The following is a 21,154-nucleotide window of genomic DNA, read 5'->3' on the forward strand; positions in this document are numbered from 1 at the left end:
AGGCGTCATTTCCTGTTTCTCCCCAACATGGCCTCCTGTTGTTTAGCTGAAAAAAAGTATTTCGGGGTTACCAATATATTATTTATTTACTAAACATCAGTATCAATGTGGGTTAGACTTCGGTATATGAAAAGAAAGGAAAAGGCAATTATCTACTTTGCGACGAAGGTGAGTCATTCACTTTTGATTTAGGGTAACATACTTTAGGGAGCGTCACTAAAATACAGATATCGTGTTCAACGTCGAGCCATTTGACAAAATTGATCAGAAAATAATCCCGAGTCCTTAACATTTTAAATACATAGTATGAATGTGTATTAAGCACCTATTTCTTATGAGTCTTGTCGATAATACGATGTTAATGTCTGACTACATCAACATGAAGACCGAGACTCTTCTTAAACTGTATTTTAAAAGGGATTCCCCCACAGTTCTTCGCATACACTATTAATTTAGACTCATTAAGATAACAAAATACGGGGCAATAGTAACAAACCTGCCTTTAAAACGAAGCCTTAATTTATTCGTTTAAAATGAGACTCTTATTGGCTTTGTTGCATTCCCATTTGCAGTGCATCCTAGCCCGTGGCACAACGCCTCTTCATCCATTTAAATGGAGCTAAGCGCTCATGCTCAGCGCGTGCTCACCGAGCTGAACCGGCAGAGGGGGCGCGGCACGTTTTGTGACGTAACGCTCAGCACTCCGCGCGGCCAGGTGTTCGTGGCCCATCGCAACGTCCTCGCATGCTTCAGCCGGCTGTTCCACGAGCCCGCTTCGGCTACGCCATGCCTGGAGATCAGCCTTCCCCAGGACTGCCCAGAGGATGGCCTCGAACTGCTGCTGCATTTCTTCTACACCGGTGAGCTGCAGCTGAGCGGTGACAGCGAGCTGAAGGTTCGACACGCAGCCAGGGGCTTGTCTGTGCCTCAGTCACTTATTCTCGGTCAAGGCTCGCGGGGGATCCAGCCTCCCAGCGAGCCTGGCTGCGGTGAGGTTGTTGAAGGCAAGCTGCCTTTCCTCTCGTCGCCCGTGGACGACAAACCTAGTCTGACCGCGAAAGGGCCGTGTCTGCCTCGACAGAGGGCGAAAAACAAAGTTGAGCCTCGCGTGAAGGCGGTACCGCCAGCCGCCGAACTCGGCGATTCCCCCAGCACCAGCGCAACCACCACTACTCGATATGGCAGGAGGGTGAAGGGTCCGAGCAGGTTGCTGGGGGAGAACCCCGTGGCCGGCGCCTCAAAGCCGGCCGCGCCGAGGAGGAGAGCCGCAGCTCTTGAGGTCAAGGATGATGTCAGCGGCACTGCTGAAGGGGAGCAGAGGAACGCGTGCGTCTCGAGCGGGACTGAGGTACTGAACGCCTCCGTGACCTTTGGCAGGGCATACTTATATATGATTGTGCCGTTGCAGCCAAGCTTCACTTGACTGCAGAATTAGAGGTGCAAGTTCAACTTCCCATTGCACAAGACATGATGAAACGATGAAAAATCCATACGGCAGGTCATGCCTTCCCATGGATTTTTCCGTGAGCTTTTTTCCCCCCCCCCAAGCAGGACGCATCTGGCGACAACCGCGTTGACAGCACGGACGAGGACAGAGACGACGCACGCGTCTTCCCCGAGGACACTGACGAAGATTACGTGCCTCACGGTTCACCCGCCGCACCCTCCAAGGGCCAGAGGGGCAAACGCAGGCGGAAAGGCAGAGCCGGGAACAAAGAGAATGGGAACGACTCGGCACGCTGTGCGAAGAAGGGCTCCGTTCAGTGCCCGACGTGCCACAAAACGTTCCTCAGCAAGTACTACCTGAAGGTGCACAACAGGCGACACACGGGGGAGAAGCCCTTCGCCTGCGCCAAGTGCGGCAAGTGCTACTACAGGAAAGAGAACTTGCAAGAGCATGAAGCCAGGAACTGCCTCAGCAGAGTAGAGGCGGTGAGCGTTCACACAGAGGCCGTAGCTTTCAGTCTAGAAACTGGACAGACCAGCGACACGTTTCCTTAGATACACTTTTTGGATCTTCCCAAAGTTATTTTCATCATAAATGTGAATGTTATAGACAATATACCAATTACACGTAAAAACATAATAAAATAAACTAAAATTCTGCAGGTGTTATGTATTCCGTCACCTATACTGTGCATATTTGAATGTCCGTTGTAATATCAACAAATACGCTGATGACTGACTTGGATTTTTTTTCTTTGGTCAAGGTGTTTTCCTGTTCCAGATGTCCCAAGACCTTTAAGCGGAGACAGGAGTTGCGTCTGCACACAGTCACACACACAGGAGAAATGCCTAATAAGGTATATTACAGTAGCACAACTACAGGAGAATATTTATATATTCATACAATATGAGCTGCACCAGGTTCTTACTGATAAAATGTCTTCAAGCGTCTTCCAGTGTTGCAACCGAAATATTGTTGTCCTCCATGGCAGTGCACCTCATGCTCGGACCAGTTCATGCAGAAGAAAGATCTCAAGAGCCACATGATCAAAGTCCACGGAGCTCCTAAACCACACGCGGTAAGACCTGCCTTTGAGACAATGCCCCCTCTGTCGGTTTATAGAAATGACCTCGGTGACGGATCAGCCAGTGCATGTCATACGCAGGTTACGTTCACCCCACCTCACACTTGTATATTCTGCAATGTTGATTTATAACCAACATCTGGCGAACACATTGACTTTTTGTCCTGTGCTGGCTGTTCTCCAGTGCTCCCTGTGCACCAAGTGCTTCCTGTCACGCACAGAGCTCCGACTCCACGAGGCGGCGAAGCACCGAGGCGAGAAGCTGTTCGTGTGCGAGGAGTGCGGTCACCGGGCGTCCAGCCGCAACGGCCTGCAGATGCACATCAAAGCCATTCACAGGTCACCCCGAAGGACTGGGGTCTTCGTCGCCATGGCCTCTGAGAGCTCAATTGCTTAGCATTGTCTCACGCCATCAACATACATACAAAAAACAGCAATTGCATGCCAAGGAGCAGGCAGAATATTATTATTATTATTATTATTATTAATATTTTAAGTAGCCAGATGATTCAAGGTTTGCATTCACAGGTCATCAGCAGGCAGGCACAATGGTAGCAAGATGAACACGCCGACACATCTCCCGTCTTCTTTCCAGGAACGAGCGTCCGTTCGTGTGCGAGTTCTGCAGCCACGCCTTTACTCAGAAGGCGAACCTCAACATGCACCTCCGCACGCACACGGGAGAGAAACCTTTCCAGTGTCACCTGTGTGGCAAGACCTTTCGCACTCAGGGTAATCACCCCCTTTCACCTACAACACGCCAGATGCCAAAGACGTAATATACATAATCGATACGCTGTCAGCGATTTATGGTTCGCACTGAAAGCTGTGTGTTCGTAATCCGTGTAACGTTTCCACTCCCGAATCTGCGGTGTGCGTGCGAGCAGCGAGCCTGGACAAGCACCACCGCACGCATACGGGCGAGCGGCCATACTGCTGCGAGTTCTGCGAGCAGCGCTTCACCGAGAAAGGGCCCCTGGTGCGCCACATCGCCAGCAAACACCAGGAGGGTCGATCACACCTCTGTCACATCTGCAGCAAGTCCTTCAAAGGTGAGCGAGCGCTGCTGTAATGTCTTGCATTGCCACTCTAGTTATACTTTTAAAAAGAACAACGTTTCGAATAGATTAGATGTTTCGATCAGGCGATTAGAATTACCGCTAGCTGCGGTAAAAATAGCATGACGGGGCCCCACGTGGCTGTGCTAGATTGCAGTGATGTTAATGTCTTGTTTTAAGAGAACATGTCATCGGTGCGTGCGACCCTCTTTTCTCTTCCTGCGTCAGCCATCGAACAGCTTCGCGTTCACGTGCGGAGGCACAAAGGCATGAGGAAGTTCGAGTGCACCGAGTGTGGCTACAAGTTCACCAGACAGGTACATACATTTAAATGTCCGATACGACGCATGCAAGTCACAAGTCAGAGCAGGAAAGTCAGCGTGCTCACTGCTGCTAGGCACCGCCTCGCCCTGACCTCATGTCCGCACACCAGGCTCACCTGCGGCGGCACTCCCAGATCCACAGCCGTGTGGAGAACTACAACCCCCGGCAGAGGAAACTTCGCAACCTGGTGGTGGAGGACGAGAACGCGCCCACCGCATCCACCCCGCCGGACGAGCAGAGGGACGCGGCGGCTGTGGAGACGCCGCGAGATGAGGAGGCGGGGTCAGCTCAGGCCGTGGCGCCCGGGGGAGACCCCGCGGGGGTGCAGGAGGCGTTTGCTGTGGAGGATGTGATGGAGCACACGGTTCTGGTGACGGACCCGTTCCCCATCCGGTCAGATCTGGTGGTGGAACTACAAGGCGTCAGGCCTGATGGGAAGGCCTGACGCGGCGGCCGACAAGGCGCAGTGCAGAACACTGCTGGAAACTCTGGTTTTAAGATGGATCAGATCTGAACGGTTGTCACTTTGCAAATTTCTTTTGGTTAAGAGTCCCAATATCGTTTCCATTTGTAATGGTAATCTCTTAATCTCACTGAAAGTTTGAAGGCAACCAGATGATGTTTTTGGTTCTGGTTGAATTTAGTTTCATGTACTGGCATGTTGGCATGCTACTGTTGTGTCCCTAATGTGAGACTGAAGACCTATTTTGAGGAGAGGGTTTCCATTTGCTGTCCAGACTGGCACATGATACAAATCCAGAAAATTAGAAGAGAATGCAAATATTAAGGAATGTAAATAAAATGTATATATATTTTATGATGGTCATGGTGTTTGATTACTACTGAATAGAAGTACTGTTGAACGTAATCCTGTAAATAAACACAAAGATTAGTCCTGCCTGCAGTTTATTTATCGATCACACTTGTACACATCACTTCCCAAGCTAAGGCCCAAGTCGTAAAAATAATTTTGGCTACAAAGCAAAAGACAATTCCTTCTGTATGAAAAAGTAGCAAAATAAATGTACAAGTACCATTTTTGTTAAGTGTACATAATTATAATTAGTAGTATCAAAGACACAGCACACTCTCACACACTCTTGAGTACCTTACTGCTTCCAGTTATGAAACAACATATTTAAAGATGTACATAAAAAATACAATAGATTTTTAATGGTTCATTTCAAGAAAAAGTAAGTTTACGTAATCTACAATTTCACACCTTCACTAAAATAAACATTTTCTACACATTCATAAATAAACTTAATTTATGGAATATGAAAACAATTAAGATTCAGTTATGACTTCACAGAAAATCCTAAGTACTTCATGCATAGTAAGTTGTCTGATACATCCAGATAGACTTCAGGACTTCTTTTCGATTTCATGTGTCCACAAGACAAATACCCTTCAATAGGGACATTTTTAAACGAAAGCTCGGCTTCTCTGTTTCTTATTCCCATCTAAGCACGTGACGAAACCTTTGGACGTTTGCGGCCTGAGTTTGGCAGTACCGTTTAACCCAGCTAACATCATTTCCTCTTTGGGAGTTTATGGGGTAGCGATATTGGGCAACGTTAGTTTGGGATTCGCAATCAAATGCCTCAAAATTACATTTGGCGGACACCCGACTAAAGAATTCCATACATGTGGATCAACATGCGCCATTTCATAGTGAAGTCAAGGACCCACCCATCCAGCGTCGGGACTGCATGCAAAACACAGACGTGTGCAGAAAACGCTAGTTTACACAGGCAGACCGAGCGAAGACCAAAGAAGCCGGGTCACCCCCACCCTAAAATCCACCCTAAACTCCACCCTCGTTCTGCCATTGAGGTGAATGTGTGGTAAAGTGCATACTGTATCGAACTCCGCAGAGTCACCTTCCACGCCACCCCCGCGAGACATCAGCGCGCTGGGTTCACCTCCCGGTCCAGCTGCAGCCGGTTCCGGTTGGGGTCGCGGTCGGGGTCCCGGAGGGCATGGTGGCGATGATGGCGGAGAAGGGGCCGATCACCGATGTCCGGCGCCTCTATGGGCTCGAAGGTGCTGGACACGAGCGGCATGAACTGGCGAAAGATGCTGACGCTGCCGTGCCAGAAGGTGGGTTGCGGCAGGCGCCCGGCAACGTTCCACACGCCCGTGGCAGGATCGTACGCCTCCACCACGTCCGACAGCTCGAAGGTCTCGTCATAGCCTCCGGAAACGTAGAGTCGGCCGCCCAGAGCCGCCACGCTCCCGCCGACGTGGACCTGCAGAGAGAGCCACGCGTTTGCGGCATTAAGCACTCGTCCCAAACGCGGCGCGCGTAACGTGACGGGGAGTGACGGGCCCTTGCCTGGTTCATTGGGGCGATCTTGTCCCATTTGCTCGTCTGCGGATTGTAGACGTCGACTTCTTCCAAATCATCTCTGAAACACAGTTATTACGATGAGCCAGTGGGGGTTCCTGTTCCCCTGCCCTGTGCCCCTCAATCTGAAAATGCACACTGTGTCATGAGTAAAAAAAAAAATGCGTGCGCGTACTTTAAAACCCCTTACCTCACGAAGTAGATGAGTCCGTCAAGAGTCACCGATTTGGGGGCGAAGGACCAGGATGGCAGCTGGCCGCAGTTGACCGGCGCCCATCGGTTGCTGTCGGCGTCGTAGCACTGCATGGCCATGGCGTCCTCCCCGGTGAGCGAGCCGATGGCGTAGAGGCGCCCGCCGCAGACCGTGGTCGAGCAGTTGTCCATGGGGCGTAGCATGGGCAGAAGCACCTCCCAGCAGTCCAGGGCGTGGTCGTACCGCTCTGTGCTGTCTGACGCCACCACGTACAGCTGCCCCTTCAGGACGCACGAGCTGTGGTACTCCCGCGCCCTCAGCATGGGTGCCACTTCCGTCCACTCGTTCACGCCCGAGTTGTAGCGCCACACGCCGTCGTACAGCCGCGAGCCGTCTGAGCCGCCTGGCAGGGAGACCCGGGGTATGGTTACGAGGAGGCCAGACGCGGGGCGTACGGAACAGGGCTGCATGATGTCAGGCAACACTGACCATGTTAATTTTACCGCATATTATGGCGCAAATGAAGTGTGGCCAATAAAAGTCGCCATTTTTGTATTCCATGGATTTTTCAGTATTCGCAGAAATCACAGCAATAAGAGCACCGATGTCTCTTTAAATGTTATATAGGAAAACTACACTCAGAAATGTGGTTACCTCCCCATGCCTGTAGTCGCCAGCATGCGGCAACGGTGAGCATGTGGGGTTTGTTTTTCTTTTACGGACACTGAAACTGCTTTGTGAACACATTTCTACAGTAAGTTACATAGTTCTTTATTATAAGTTGCTTACTATTTATATAAATTATTAAAGTTATTTTTGACTAAATAAAATTAATCAGATGACGTCATCAGTAATCTGGATTTTTTTTGCCATTTAAAATCAGTCTCGTGGACTAAATGTCAGTGGTCAGATCCTACTGTGTCAGACTGTAGCCGGACTACACTGAGATGAGACAGTGGCATCGACAGGTTACGTCATGGTGTGGGAAAACTGACAGAAATTCATTAATGGCGATGATAAAAGTGAATGTCTTGATTCATCAGAAAGCAAACAGTCTTCAGAATCAACTTGCAAACAAAATTAGTGATTTGCTAGATGGCTGACTTCCATGTTGCAACGTTTACTGTAAATATTGAAGAGCTCAAACGTTGCAATGGGATTAACGAATGACGCCTTAGGTACCACTGTGTCACAGAGACCGACTACCGACCTGTGCAGCTCAGCTATTGCGCCATAAATCACTGCGCTGTTGGGCCGAAACCACCCTATCCACACACAAGCACCTCGTGTTGTGCAGGACGCCCGCGGCTACAGGGACACTTCGCTAATGCCCCTTAATGTCTCAGGACTCGGGTGTACGGGAAGGCCCAACACATGTTCCCAGCGTGGACACCGTCCAGTCCGGAGGACCATTACTCGTGAGACTGTTGCGGTTTGTCTGGCAGAACACTATGTCCCCGTCGGGGCTTTATTTACACCTGGGTGGGCTGCCATTTCACCAGGCGTGACCCAGGACACGAGAGAGAACAGTAAACAAGAAAGAAGAGAGCGGTCTCGTTTTCACACCAGTACAAAATAAATAAATGCAGGCAGTTTACAGAGGAGATGTATACCCTACTAGCTCTATGTTCAGAATGCAAGTTGTTTTAAAGACATTAGCATGTCTGGGAACATGTGCCAGAGGCCCCAGACAAAGGCGGAGGTTCTCAGTCCTGCGACATACCTGTGACGTACATGTCGTTGCCCAGTGCCGATATGCTATAGCCTCCCCCGAGGTGGTCGGGGAACTCAGCCAGGTACCTCCACTGGCCCGTCTGCGGGTTGAAGCAGTCGACGGTCACCAGCTCGTCGCAGTCCTGGTCGCAGCCGCCCACCACCACCAGGATCTCGGCCAGGCCCGTGGAGGGCCGCGGGCGCATGCGGCAGCAGGGGCGGTCATGGCGATCGTACTCGCCCGACTGGAAGCTGCGCGCTTCGCCCACCAGTTGCAGGCACGCGGGCGACAGGTAGACCAACGGGTCGCTCTCCACGTGTGCCAGCAGATAGAAGCGCCGCACGAAGGGCAGGCGCACCTGCTGCAGCAGCTCGGGCCAGCGGTGCAGTCGGCGCTGGGGGTCGGCCCGCACCCAGCGCGCCGCGATCTGGTACGCCGTCTCCTCCTTGTCCACGCGCAGCCCGTCGTCCGACACGATCTCCAGCAGCCGCTTCCAGGGCAGCCGCTCGAAGTCCGTGCCCTTGGCCAGCTCCACGATGTTGGTGAGCGCGAAGCGGTGCGCGCTGGCGGCCAGCTCGTGGCAAGCGTACGCCTCAGCGAAGTCCTGGATCTCCAGGCAGTTGGAGACGTCCAGCCGCTGCTCCAAGAAGGCGCAGCACGCCTCCTTGACGGATGGGAACTGGAAGAGGTCGGCCGCGCGCAGCAGGAGGTCCACGTTTTCGTGCGTCACCGTCACGCGGCCCGTGTAGCAGAAGTCCACGAGCAGGCCCAGGAGCTCGGCGGGGACCTCGTGCAGGACCACGCGGTCCATGGCGCTCTCGCGGAGCGTGCCGGCGAACATGGCCCGGAAGTAGGTGCTGGCGGCCGCCAGCACCGTGCGGTGGCACTGGAACTCGCAGCCCTCGGCGCACAGCGTCACGTCGAAGAACTTGCGCTCGGCGCGCAGCTCGTGGATGCCCCGCAGGAGGTTGATGGCGTGGGCCGTGTCAAAGAACGGCAGCATGGACGGTTGGGTCTGCAAAAGCGGTTTCTCCATGGTTACACTCATCCGGTCGATGTCCGTCTCTCTCGCCGGGACTCTTTAGAACATCTGACTCGTCGGAAATGAGAGAAATAAAATGGTTATGTACACACGTCACACGGGAGTTATGGTGTAGGCATACTACCCTTCGTACAGGCTCATTTAATAATAAGAATAATAATATTAATTTATATAGTGCCTCTCTCACACTGAAGGACGAGTTATGGACAGATGTCAACATTTTACAAGCACCCACACACCGATGAAAAGCGGCAGCCAACGTAATTTAGTTACAAGTTTCCTGAAGGTCTAGTGACCCATGTGTTATCTCGTCAGACTTTATTTCAGAATTAAAATCTAAACAAGAAATTCATCTAAATTACATATTCTGTCAAGACCTAGCTCTGTCCAGAATTCTAGTTATTGGTGATCATTCGCTACACTCTCCAGGACAATTTGTTAGGAAACTGACGCTGTATAACCAAGGCCCAAATTTACGTAAGTACATTGCCGAACGTCGACTTTTCCTACCCGTGTTGCCTCTTCAGACAATCTAAGGGAACCAAAACACACAGAAGGGAGCCAGAAGCTTCGAGCCTGCAGTATCACACGGTTATGACAAATGTGTGCAGACTGTTACTCTTAAGAAATGGAGCTTGACTCTTTGCCTGTTCTATAAATACATCAGCAGTGTCCATTTCTACAGGGTGGGGAGGGGTGAGCATACACTTCACACCCTGCAGGACATTTCAGGGGAAGGCTTGCTGACATTCGCCACTCCCACAGTGTCCTGTATCCTATCACCCCCCCTTAGCAACTCCTCAGAGAGTCTCAAGATGGAGGCCTTTCTATCACTGTTGCCGCACACAAACGTCGCTCTCGCTGAGAAAATTCCCCACAAACAGCTCCGACGAGGTCGCCGTAGACAGACTTTGGCCTGGTCCGTAATCGGCCCATATCTGACTACAGTGACCTCTTCAGTGGTATCAAGCATGTGCCGATTTGCAGATATTCTGACAGGCTTTTTGTGAATCATGCATTAGGTATTCCAAGAGACTTTTTCTTTTTTTTTTTTTACAGCTGCTAAAAATATTACAAGTACTCTTACGGTCTTATTCTAGACATAAATGGCATACAATTGCAAATGCAAGGTAATGCATGTGGTGTGTCTGATAAAGTGTGTGTGTGTGTCTTCAGAGGCCTGGCGTTGTTGGGAGAGTAGTATCAAAGCTGGTTGTCAAATGACCCACAATCCTCTATGGCAAAAACTCAACCAGATGCCAGTGAGCCTAGTCCACATTCCACACAGCGGGCCACCTATGCATCTAGCGCCACTCTGTGAAAGATGGATCACCAGCAGAGACAGACACAGGGACGGTCACGAAGCACTGAAACGAGGAAAGAACCTGCTCCAACTGCTGCAGGTTCTGCGTCATCCTAAAGGCAGCGACTCCTCTTTCCTGGACAGCGAGGACCGGTTAGGATGCACCGAGGCATTTACGAAGGCTCTACGCCGAGTTTGTCCGCGTGACCCCAAGTCACCGAGGTCAGCGGACTGAAGGCAACGCGCAGTTCTATTTCCGCTCAGCACAGCCTGTGAAGCAACCCTCTCGTTCCCGTCATACCTGAGGGGTATTTGGAAATACCCGAATGCCACAGTGCTTACTGCTGGTCTGTTTACAGCCCTTTAATAGCAGCCTGGAACCGAGCCCCTCAGAGAGAAACAGGGTGACAGAGAAAGTCTCTGTGTGGATACCCGCAAAAGCAACGCTTGATACCGATCATTTGAGAACAACTACCACCAAGCCCAAAAGGAGATTTTCAAGCTTTTTATGACCAGAGCAGAAAGTCTGAATTGCTGTTGTTCCTCTTAGGTGTCCATTCTGGTACAAGTCGTTATTTAAAAATGAACACCGTGACCACAGGCAGAACCCCTACATCACAGGCCACGGGGACACGATAGAAGTCCAGTGAGCTGTTTAAGGGCAACTGAATACCCAGACAAACACACTACCGTTATTGCTTGGGGTATTAGATGTTTATGTGCATTTTTAAAATGTCGGTGTTAAATTGGAAAAGAAAAACAGATTATATAGTAATGACCTATTTAACGACAAACATCTAAGGATGTTTTACTATGTGTTCTTATGTTGTATCTAAACTCATTTGACACTCTCTTTCCTCATATTACACTCGTACTGTGTCTCGCGACATTCTCGCGTCTTGTTTATGAAGCCAAGACTTCAGGAGCCAAACCGAAGGTCCTTTGGCTGAAAGCACTGGGCAGAACCGTCTCCAAAACAAGACCTGAGCTCCTGCCTGGACTCCTGAAATGTTTACACAAATCCTCACACTAATGTAACAACACAGTCAACAACAAGAACTCTGCCTGGGCTCAGCCAGACGGCTGTGCTTCCCCTAGCCCAGGTCCCCGTGACGCAGCACGGCCAGGACGGCCATCGGAAGGCCCCGCTAGCCTCTGGTGGAGTCAGGGGCCCTGGTGTACGGAGCTTACTAAAGCCCAGGCTCCTAAAGACTCAGAAAAGGCGGCTGACGGAAGCCCACGAGTTCTGTGAGGACTTTATCCAGAGCCCTGCACTGAGGAACCGAGCGAAGTTAACACCTGACTCAGCTGCAGTTATCAGGGTTGCCATATGTGCTTGTAGGACTACGAGAAGCTTAGTCACACCTGTAAATAGAATAAGAGTACAGGAAAGACCTTGGCTGTAACATATGACTCGCATTCTTTCAATACACCCAGATGGTCGTCTAACATTTATTAACGAAAGAGAAGCATAATTTACAAGCCAAATAGCTCACATTCGGGAGTCTGCTCTTGTCCCACAAAAAGACGGATGTCTCCCGTAAACACTCTACGCCGAAATGTATTTTACTTAAAATATTAAAGCGTTATTAAAACAACATAAAAGAGAGCCAAAGCAGCCTGCTTTGTAGAAAAGGACTGTGCTTAACAAGCAGCCTGGAGGTAAATGTGTAATATGCGCATTCACTCCGTCTTAAACAAGTTCAGGGTAAGTTCATGTCCTGAACACTTTTTGGGTTTAGAGAACGAAGGCGAATAAACAAGGTCCCATGTCCCGTTCCCGAGGCTGACCTATTTGAAACAATCATTTGTTACTGTGGCGTTTCGTCTATTCATTTATTTATTTATTTAGCCATGTCCTGCTGCCGAACAGAATGTGTCGGGACGATCGTTAAGAAGGAATGAAGCCACGGGCCGGCGTGCGCTAGCGGTTTAGCTCCGCGAACAAACAGCGTAGGACACGGGCGTTTTTCAAACGCACGGGGAGGCTCTCTACATACCCGGGCAAACGCGCGGGGCTTTCCGGTCTTTTCGCACCCGATGTAGTCCTCTTTCCGCGATCGATTCCTCAGATTGCGCGTAAAACCTGGACACGATGTTGGTCTCCTCTTTCTTCACCCTAGCGCCATAGTTGCGCGGAGTATCCTGCGTATGTGTGCGCCACCGTGCTTCGGGGCGCTGCGCCGGCTCCGGCGACGTGACGGTGTTAAACTTACGGTGTTTAACTAACGCTGGGAAACGTTTGCTCCTAACGTTAAAACGCGTTTATCCATATGCTATTATAATATCAAATAATGGCATTTCGTTGTTCTTGCGGGGTGAACCATTAACGTGTTGCCAGCCACATGTGTATACCTTTGCGAAGTTTGTGTAGTTTTAACTTTCCATGGACAAGACATGAGGGTAATTTCGTGGTTTAATTAAATAGTAAAAACAACCTAACACATTTATAATGTCCTTTTGCTAAATCGCTGCAGTAAAACGTGAGCCTCTTTTAATGTGTCGCCCTCTAGCGATAATTCTTCGAACATCTACATTTATGGCATTTAGCAGACGCTCGTATTAAGATTTACAAATGTGCTTTAGTTGTCTACTCAGAGTATCCTTAACTAGCACAAATTGGTTAGAATCGAAAAATAAACCCTTCTCGAGACCAAGTGTCAAACCTGCAGAGAAACCTGTGTGTGAGAAGGTAATAAGAATATAGGATCAGTTGGGTATCATCTGCATAGCAATGGAAGGATAATCCAGAGATTATATAACCAAGGGAGCTTGTGTAGAGAGGAAGGAGAAGAGGACTCAGATCTGAGCCTTGTAGGACACCGATGGAGAGCCTGCGTGTAAAGGATATGGATGTTACCGGATAAGAACATCGCTGTAGGAAGGACATGAACTCCAGTAGCAATGCTGAGCTAGTGATTCTGAGGTTAGAGAAGAATGACAGGAGAGTGTTGTGATCCACCATGTCAAAGGAAGTAGAAAGGTCTAGAAGAATCGGGTCCAGTAACATTTTTGAAGCCAGACTGATTGGGGTCCTGAAAGTGGGTCTGGGTGTGGAAGTAAGATCATTGCTTATGGAAAGCATGCTCGAGAATCTACAAAAGAAAGGAAATGAGATACTGGTCAGTAGTTGTTGATGTCTGAGCTGTCCAGTGCTGAGTTCTTCAGTATGGGTACCACCCTGGTGGTCTTGCAGGCCGATGGTTCATAACCTGATTAGACAGAGATGTTTACCATAGGAGTGATGATGGGAGCAGATCCTTTGTAATAGCCAACACATTCCTCTGTGGTTAACTGGATTTACAAAAACTGATGTCGAAGCATCAAATTAATTATAAATTAATTACATCAGGTGGCTATGAGCACCACTTCCTTCCTAGCTAATTAATTATTGAACCTAATTCAGATCTCATTACTTTAACATGGGCACATGTTATCAAAGATAGCATGATAGATAGATAGATAGATAGATAGATAGATAGATAGATAGATAGATAGATAGATAGATAGATAGATAGATAGATAGATAGATAGATAGATAGACAGATAGATATGCTTACAGGGGAAATTTGCAATAGCTGGTCCATTTTGCATATATTTGCATGCATGCATCTGTTATTCTTGAATGTCCAGAAAAAAAAAAAATTCAGAAAGAAATAACATCAGCAGAAGTGTACTTTATAAGCAATAAACACTTCGGTAAAGGTAACACACCTTGCATACTGATATGAATCTATATGACCTAGTTATTGTATCATCATTCGTCATACATGTGCATGTGTTCTCTGACAACAGAATGTTGTCCTGCATCAGCATCAGAAATGCGAATTTATCACCAATGCCTGGCTAGCCATTCTAGGGACGAAGCAGTAGCACACCATGTTCACAGTGAAGCAAACCCCAACTTTATTCTCTCAGGTACTCAAGGTGCCCTTTAGAGTAGCGTGGTGTCCGTGCACAGCGGTTCTAAAGCAGGAATGGGTCTTGAGGCTCCCTTATGGCCCCTGGCTCAACTCTTCTGGTAAAGGAACTGCTGACAGTCTGTTCCCCCTGATCCTCATTGATTAGACATGGCAGGGAGAGGTTGAGAACTCACTGTGTTCGTTCAGAGAGGACAACTTTATTCAGAGTTATTCAGACGTCTGATGTAGCACTTCACCAAGACCCTCAGTGCTATGCATTACAAAGACAGCATGACTTTCAATTTAAAGAGTAGGCTATTCAAAATAATGCAGAAATGTGAACGGTGTTAAAATTTACGAAAAAGTATTAAAAGATAAGAAAAGTTGAATCAAAGGTTTACGTTCGAGGGAATTTATAAGCAAAACACTTGTATCTACATAATTGATCAAACGAGAGCGGAACTGAATTTCAATCGACCAAACTGAGGTTGCAATTGCGCATGCTTATCACTAGGGGGAGCTATAACTCATTCTTTAGCTCTAAGAATTAAATGTAATCAAATTACGCCTAAATTTCAGCTGTGCGATCATAATCGAAGCAAAAGAATGTAACACATCACCCCAAATCTTCAGTCCTTACATTGGTCCCCAGCATGTTAAAAAACTTCGTTACTTCAAGGCACTACTACATATATCCCAATATGTTCAGTCTGCTCTACACATCCCTAAATGTTCAGTGTGCTCTGTGTGCTGTTCCTAGGACCGTGCTCTCCTGGACTGAGCCTGATGTTGTCATTCCTGGGATCTGCTGGAGCCACTCCTCCATCTTAGGGGTCCCAGCCCTGAATGTCCTTATTGCCACCTGAATATTACAAAGAATCAACGATATTCTCTCTGTTTCTTTTTTCAGTCCCTGGTGTTTTTCCCCCCTATTTTTCATGCACCAACCTTCGGCTGTTTCCATGCCTTGGAACTGCCACATCTATTACCTCTGCGGTTTTCTGCCTCTGCTATCAGGAAGTCTGGTGCATTCACCACTAGTTGTTTATCTGTCCCGACATGGCGGTCCCACAGGATCTTAGCTGTGCTGTTCTCCACCACTCTCTGTGGATCCTCTGTTTGGACTTGGGGGAGTCCAGCTTGCCTGTGTCTCTCCCTGCTACAGCTCACATCATATATTTATATCATATATACATTAGACCATCAGTATTAATAATTTGTCATTTCCAGTGGCTAGGCGTACTAATGGACACCAAATTAATGTGTTTGTGCTGTCAGTTGTTACTATGGCAGCAATGAAGTTAACAAACTCAAAGAAAAAGAACTGATCTGTACTCTCTGAACTCCACAAAATGAATATATGAACCCCGTGGAATGAATGTTATCTACTTTTTCTAGTATAACCTGCTTACTGTTGAAGAGCCTGTTTTACAGTGCTTACAGATTTGACTCTCTACATCTTTCCCTACAGTACAGTACAGTGAATCATCTGGAATCTTCTTCAGATTTACATACTGTAATGATGTGTGTGTGTATGGTAACATTCCAACAGTCCACTATTCTCCACTCTTTTCCCTGAGTGTCATGAATGTGCTCCGATATCCCACTTTTCATCAGAATGCCCTGGTCCCCTCTAACAGATCCCAGGATCAACGTCTGAGATCTCCATCCAGAAGAGTGCAGTCCTGGGAACAGTTAAGATTCTGTGCAGGACCCTCAAGCTCCCAGACCTCTGGACCCGAGCATGAAGACAAAAGAGACTGCCCGCAATATATAAATGTGTTTAGAAATATTATTTATACATGGACGCACACACACACACACACACACACACACACACACACACACGCATGCACGTACGCACGCACGCACACACACACACACACGTGCACACACACGCACACACACACACAAACGCACACACACGCGCGCGTCCGCACATGCACACACTCAACCAAACACCACACATATCTATATATAGATAGATGGATAGATATTTAAAATTATAGTAAAGTACACAGAGTCTTTCCAGAGAGTTTCTGTGTACTTTATAAGAATTTTGAATATCTCTACACCTCTCACTATAGTACACTATATATATATATATATGTGTGTGTGTGTGTGTGTGTGTGTGTGTGTGTGTGTGTGTGTGATGGTGATGTTAGTAAAACCCTTGGTTTTTTGCAGGTCAGGTCGGCCATTATCTAAACTGAACATTTCTCTCTGTACTGACAAATGGAAACAGTAGATTTCATTTTAAAATGGCCCTGCCACAAATTAAACACATTAAGCAAACATGACAGGGTCCGTCCCTGCATAAATCATGCATCCACTCCAGTTTCCTTTCCAATGTGTTCTGATATTAGCCCTGATGTCCACTTTGCTTGCACGAGGCTACACCCCAAGGTACAACTGTTAATCAAAAGGATTAATGAGAACATCTAAAGCATGTGTCTTAGTGCCTGTCATGTTTACTGTAGGCTTGTGGCATCAGTACTTCAGTGGAACCAGCAGAGTCTGACCTGCAGACTACCCAATCTTTCTGACACTCCAACGCTCCCTGAAAATCCTGCCGTGCAGACAGTGTGAATTATTGATACAACTGTTAAAGCAAAGTGAGGATGAGAACGTCAGTAAAGGGGCTATCAATCTGCTTGTGTGTGTGTGTGTGTGTGTGTGTGTGTGTGTGTGTCTGTGTGTTTGTGTGTATGTGTGTATGTATGTCTGTGATGAGGGGATTGAGAGAGATTTGGGTGCAACTGACAGCAACAGTAATAAACTCTAAATTCAAGGTAAATAAATCATCTAATATCTGCTCATTGCCTCGTGTAAAGTCCTTGAGCAATGTTTACAAGAATGCCAAAAACATTGAAATAATTATAAGTTCGCGATGGTAAAGATCCATACGTGCAAGACCCAAATACAGTCGGCTGGGACCACGCATGCGCCGTACTGGCTGGTCATTGCGTCTGCAATAGGCTGCTTGCGTCAGGCACGCTGTAAGGGCCGCGTCGAAACGCAAGAGTACATTAGAGGAAAACGCTGCGCCTGTACATCTCCAAAGAGACGCTCCTTGCCATCCATCAAGGCTTGAAATTCACGAGCCTCCTCGAGAGGAGCGTTGCGGCACGCTGCATTTTCGGGGAACTCTCCCGTTTCACCCGCTGGATGGGTCAAGGCAGCAAAAACAAAACAAAACACCAGCACAACCAGATAACATATGTCACAGACTTTCACGGACTGCCTGTTGGTTTGCCTAATGATTAATACTTTAGTTTGATAAATGCAGGAATATCGTTAATCCGGCCATTTGTTCGCCGATTTGCGCAGCGCTTAAGGCCACATGTTACCACCCATGACGCGTTCGCGAGCACGCTAAGGGTTAGCCTCATGGCCTTCCAGATGCAAAACCGTTTGGTCGTTTTGCTTGGGATGATTTATGCAAAGGAACTGCCAACTCTCTAGAGCACACTTCAGCCAGCGGCGTTCTTAAAGACCACGAGCAGTGCAACTGAGATTCAAATGTCACTTATTGTTAAGTTTTGCTTTTGGTCTTCAATGACTGTATCTTTGCACAGGTAAATGAGAAAATGAAATGCAATGCATATATATATATATATATATATATATATATATATATATATATATATATATATATATATATATATATATATTTCAGAGGTGATCTATGATTCAGAGGTGATCTGGATGAACTGACTCTACGGTCTGCGTGTGTGTGTATGTGTGTGTGTTTGTTTGTCGCCATTGTTGTTTTTTTTAAATGCAGCACGCAGAAGGTTTCGTCGGCATGGGGTTCTTTATGCCTGTCATTTGCTCATAAATGGTTATAGGCCTGTTATTAAAAGGAGGTTGTCGATAAAGCTGTAACTGCCATACTAATATGAGCAATTAGAAAGGCTTCAATATGTATCTAAATCTCCCATTAAGCCAATTGAAACACTGAGTGCTCTAGATACTAATTTAGTATAAAAAACTATGCACAGCTATCAAATGAATGGTTAATGGCCCTGTTTATGAAATATATTTTTATTTATTCGCTGCCCCAATACAAGCAATTAGAAATACCTCAGTGGTGTCTTAATCATGTTGTCATTTAGTGCTTCAGATGCTTAGCTATTTTATGAATGGATAATGGTCCTCTTTTCCAAAAGCATTACCATATCAAGATGATTGGTGTTGAAGCCAATAATGTATGGTAAATTTGAGCTAGTTTTTACACACAGTATTAAGGTCAGAGTACACCCAATATGAGGGTACGCTGCATTTTTATTTTTTACTAAGCATTAAAGTCTTCTTTCTTTCTTTTTCGCTTAAACTCGTTCGCAATACCCTGAAGCATAGGACCCTCGCTGCAGGCATGCCTGCCGCTCAGTGCGTCGTGCCATACTGGAGCTATGAACCGCGCCCTGAACCCGATCACACGGGTACAGTACTGTTTCAGGGATGCTTCGTGCCATGTCGGCTGCTGACCACCCATTGGGTGAGACCTGGAGCTTGCGCGCCAGCAACCATTACCGCTGTTACTTGTTGCTCTGCTGTGAAATGTGTATTTATTTATCTAGCTATTTATTTATTTATTGTCGTGGGTGTGTTTTTTTGAAGCATGGTGACAGGTGACCCCGATGCTTGCTGTGCACGTTGGGGGACACGGAACTCGCCACTGTGTCTCCGCATAAAACGCACGTGCCAGCCCTGCTGAAGGTAGGCCACCTCCCTACACCTTGATGTCAGCCTTCCTTTCTGGGTAACGCCACAGTGGTCTCGTTCGCCCTGGTCTCTTCTGTCCAAGATAATGTGCAGTGACTGCTGATGTCATGGGTAGGCCTGATCAGGGAAGGTCATTTTTTTCTGTTCTTTTTTTTCTAAATTTCTTTGTATTACCTGTAGCCTCCTAAATAGGACAAAATCCAGAACCTGATATCCTAAATATACAGAAATTACCAAGGTGATCTTGGATTTTATAAGCTTTAAGAAAGTAGTAGTCATACGTCCATATCACAGTTGTCAGACAGAGGCGTTCCACTTAAAGCAAAGGAGATTCGGACCCAAATAGATTAGATGTTTAAATGATAGAATTGTCTGGTGTGTGGTACATAGTTACTCTCTTGCCTATACCTTCATTATATTTGGTATGTGTAGTGGTTGTGCAGTTGTAGGCACTTCTCTTTATTGATTTGACTGACTTCAGATCAGCAGCACGACGTACTGAGGATAATTACTCCACAGTGCATAATTGTTAAGAAGCACGCTTTATAAAATTCCAAAGGAGCTCATATCAACTGACGAGTAGCAGCAGAAACTGGTCTCCCTTTGTTTGCCCGTAATAATTACAGGTGACTTTGCCTGAATTTCCGATTACTGTCTCAATTCTTTTTTCAGCTGTCGCTGTTAAGTACTGAGGCTCACAGAGAAGCTTTTTGCGCTGATATCCAATGCTGAATCTCAATTACCACCGTCCTTTAGCCAACGCCTGCCGTCATGCCGTCATCCACTACTGAACAAACAGTAACGTGTCCAGCTGCTCTGGAACTCTGGGTAATTTTAAGGGCTCAGAAGGTAATTCTCAGATCAGGCAAGCGCGCCTCTCAGTTAAGTTCCTTCCAGTGCGGAATCCGTGAAGGACAGAGATGTGGAATGGATCGCAAAATCCAAGCACCGTGTTTGCTGAGGGAATGAAGCGAGTGAACGATGCAATAAAAGCTGTGTGTAATAAAATGTTATCACATAAATTTAATGACTTATACTACCAGGGGCTGTGAGAATGTGTCAGAGATAATGTGATAAACAGGTTGATCTAACAAGACATATGATACACATGGGCACTGTGATACATGAAGTTATACCTACCGCACTGTATGGTACCCTGTATGGTACGTATAACAAAATCACATAATTATTCAGCAGTTGTGCAACAGTACCTGTAGGGATTCCTCTAATTAGCCCACCAAACACCTTTCTGCAAATAAGTAAATAAGTCAGAAGAATACAGTTGCACTATTCTGTTACTACCGAGTATGACCTCGGTGGGTTTAATGCATTATGAATGGCCATGCATCTGTCTGCGCCACAGGGACCAAGGAAGGCTTCCACAATCCAATCATTTTCAGGTTTCTGTAATCTTTACCTCCCTGTTAAGGTGACTGCATTTGCATCCACACTATTAATCACTGCTGAATGCTGAGAGCAGCAGAACTATAGTGCATAATCCCTGACAGTCAGCTGACAGGGGAAGCCACTCCTGCCTTGAATTCTTTTTGAAAACATTTCTGGGGAAAGAAAATGAAACAAAAATTCATAATACGAATTTTTATCTAGAGCAGAAGGGACTGCTTTTGTCATTTATGAAATTGAATAATTTGTCTTGGGTAAAACAATCACACGCACACTTATCTTAAAAGGGATTAAGAAAAAACAACAACTTTTGTCTCAGTAGTGTCTCAGGCGTGATCACCCCAAATCTGTTTGCTCCTGTTATTGGATCGCATTTATCAAGTGCTGTTCTCTCGTTTACACACAGAGGGACAGAAACAAAGAGAATCTCTGCGCGCCGGGTACTTGACTGTCATCCACGCCTTCATCTCCATTCCTCCTCCGTCCTACGCACTTAATTACCACGTCAGGCCAGCGTTCTGCATTGTTCCTCCAAGTGAGTCACCGAGAGGAGGGTAAGGGAAGGCGCCACGTACTCTGGGATAAAACAATGAACGCGGTCCAAT

General features: G+C 47.2%; 2 protein-coding genes across 4 annotated transcripts; one reads left to right on the forward strand and one right to left on the reverse strand.

Moving 5' to 3' along the window:
- The first annotated feature begins 3 nt into the window (after positions 1-3).
- On the forward strand, positions 4-4,730 carry zbtb48 (zinc finger and BTB domain containing 48). Of its 2 annotated transcripts, none has more exons than XM_027011901.3 (10): positions 4-168; positions 573-1,348; positions 1,549-1,932; positions 2,211-2,303; positions 2,439-2,525; positions 2,716-2,870; positions 3,127-3,263; positions 3,419-3,583; positions 3,818-3,906; positions 4,023-4,730. In XM_027011901.3, the coding sequence occupies exons 2-10, from the start codon at positions 614-616 to the stop codon at positions 4,356-4,358; spliced, it is 2,181 nt and encodes a 726-aa protein (XP_026867702.2). In that variant the 5' UTR covers positions 4-168; positions 573-613; the 3' UTR covers positions 4,359-4,730. The 2 variants fall into 2 exon arrangements, with proteins under 2 accessions (XP_026867702.2, XP_026867703.2); XM_027011902.3 differs by having other exon boundaries at positions 5-168; positions 1,552-1,932.
- Positions 4,731-4,802: 72 nt separating this feature from the next.
- klhl21 (kelch-like family member 21) lies at positions 4,803-12,673 on the reverse strand. 2 transcript variants are annotated; one of them, XM_035521322.2, is made up of 5 exons: positions 12,516-12,673; positions 8,180-9,260; positions 6,454-6,859; positions 6,252-6,324; positions 4,803-6,165 (listed from the first exon to the last, which is right to left on the reverse strand). In XM_035521322.2, exons 2-5 carry the CDS (start codon positions 9,216-9,218, stop codon positions 5,821-5,823), a joined length of 1,863 nt encoding a protein of 620 aa, XP_035377215.1. In that variant the 5' UTR covers positions 9,219-9,260; positions 12,516-12,673; the 3' UTR covers positions 4,803-5,820. The 2 variants fall into 2 exon arrangements, with proteins under 2 accessions (XP_035377215.1, XP_026867704.2); XM_027011903.3 differs by lacking the exon at positions 12,516-12,673 and adding an exon at positions 9,723-10,482.
- Positions 12,674-21,154: the final 8,481 nt, after the last annotated feature.

The sequence above is a fragment of the Electrophorus electricus genome, chromosome 21, assembly GCF_041902795.1.
Source record: "Electrophorus electricus isolate QZ-2024a chromosome 21, ASM4190279v1, whole genome shotgun sequence".
Classification (NCBI taxonomy): Eukaryota; Metazoa; Chordata; class Actinopteri; order Gymnotiformes; family Gymnotidae; genus Electrophorus; species Electrophorus electricus.

Bases quoted from the DNA above. Each gene is read 5' to 3' on its own strand.
- zbtb48 (XM_027011901.3), top strand. From the start codon at position 614: ATGGAGCTAAGCGCTCATGCTCAGCGCGTGCTCACCGAGCTGAACCGG. The intron at 2,526-2,715 runs GTAAGACCTGCC...GCTGTTCTCCAG, and splicing joins GAGCTCCTAAACCACACGCG to TGCTCCCTGTGCACCAAGTG. The intron at 3,264-3,418 runs GTAATCACCCCC...GCGTGCGAGCAG, and splicing joins CAAGACCTTTCGCACTCAGG to CGAGCCTGGACAAGCACCAC.
- klhl21 (XM_035521322.2), bottom strand. From the start codon at position 9,218: ATGAGTGTAACCATGGAGAAACCGCTTTTGCAGACCCAACCGTCCATG. The intron at 6,860-8,179 runs GTATGTCGCAGG...TCTCCCTGCCAG, and splicing joins CAACGACATGTACGTCACAG to GCGGCTCAGACGGCTCGCGG. The intron at 6,166-6,251 runs GCAAGGGCCCGT...CTCTCTCTGCAG, and splicing joins AGATCGCCCCAATGAACCAG to GTCCACGTCGGCGGGAGCGT.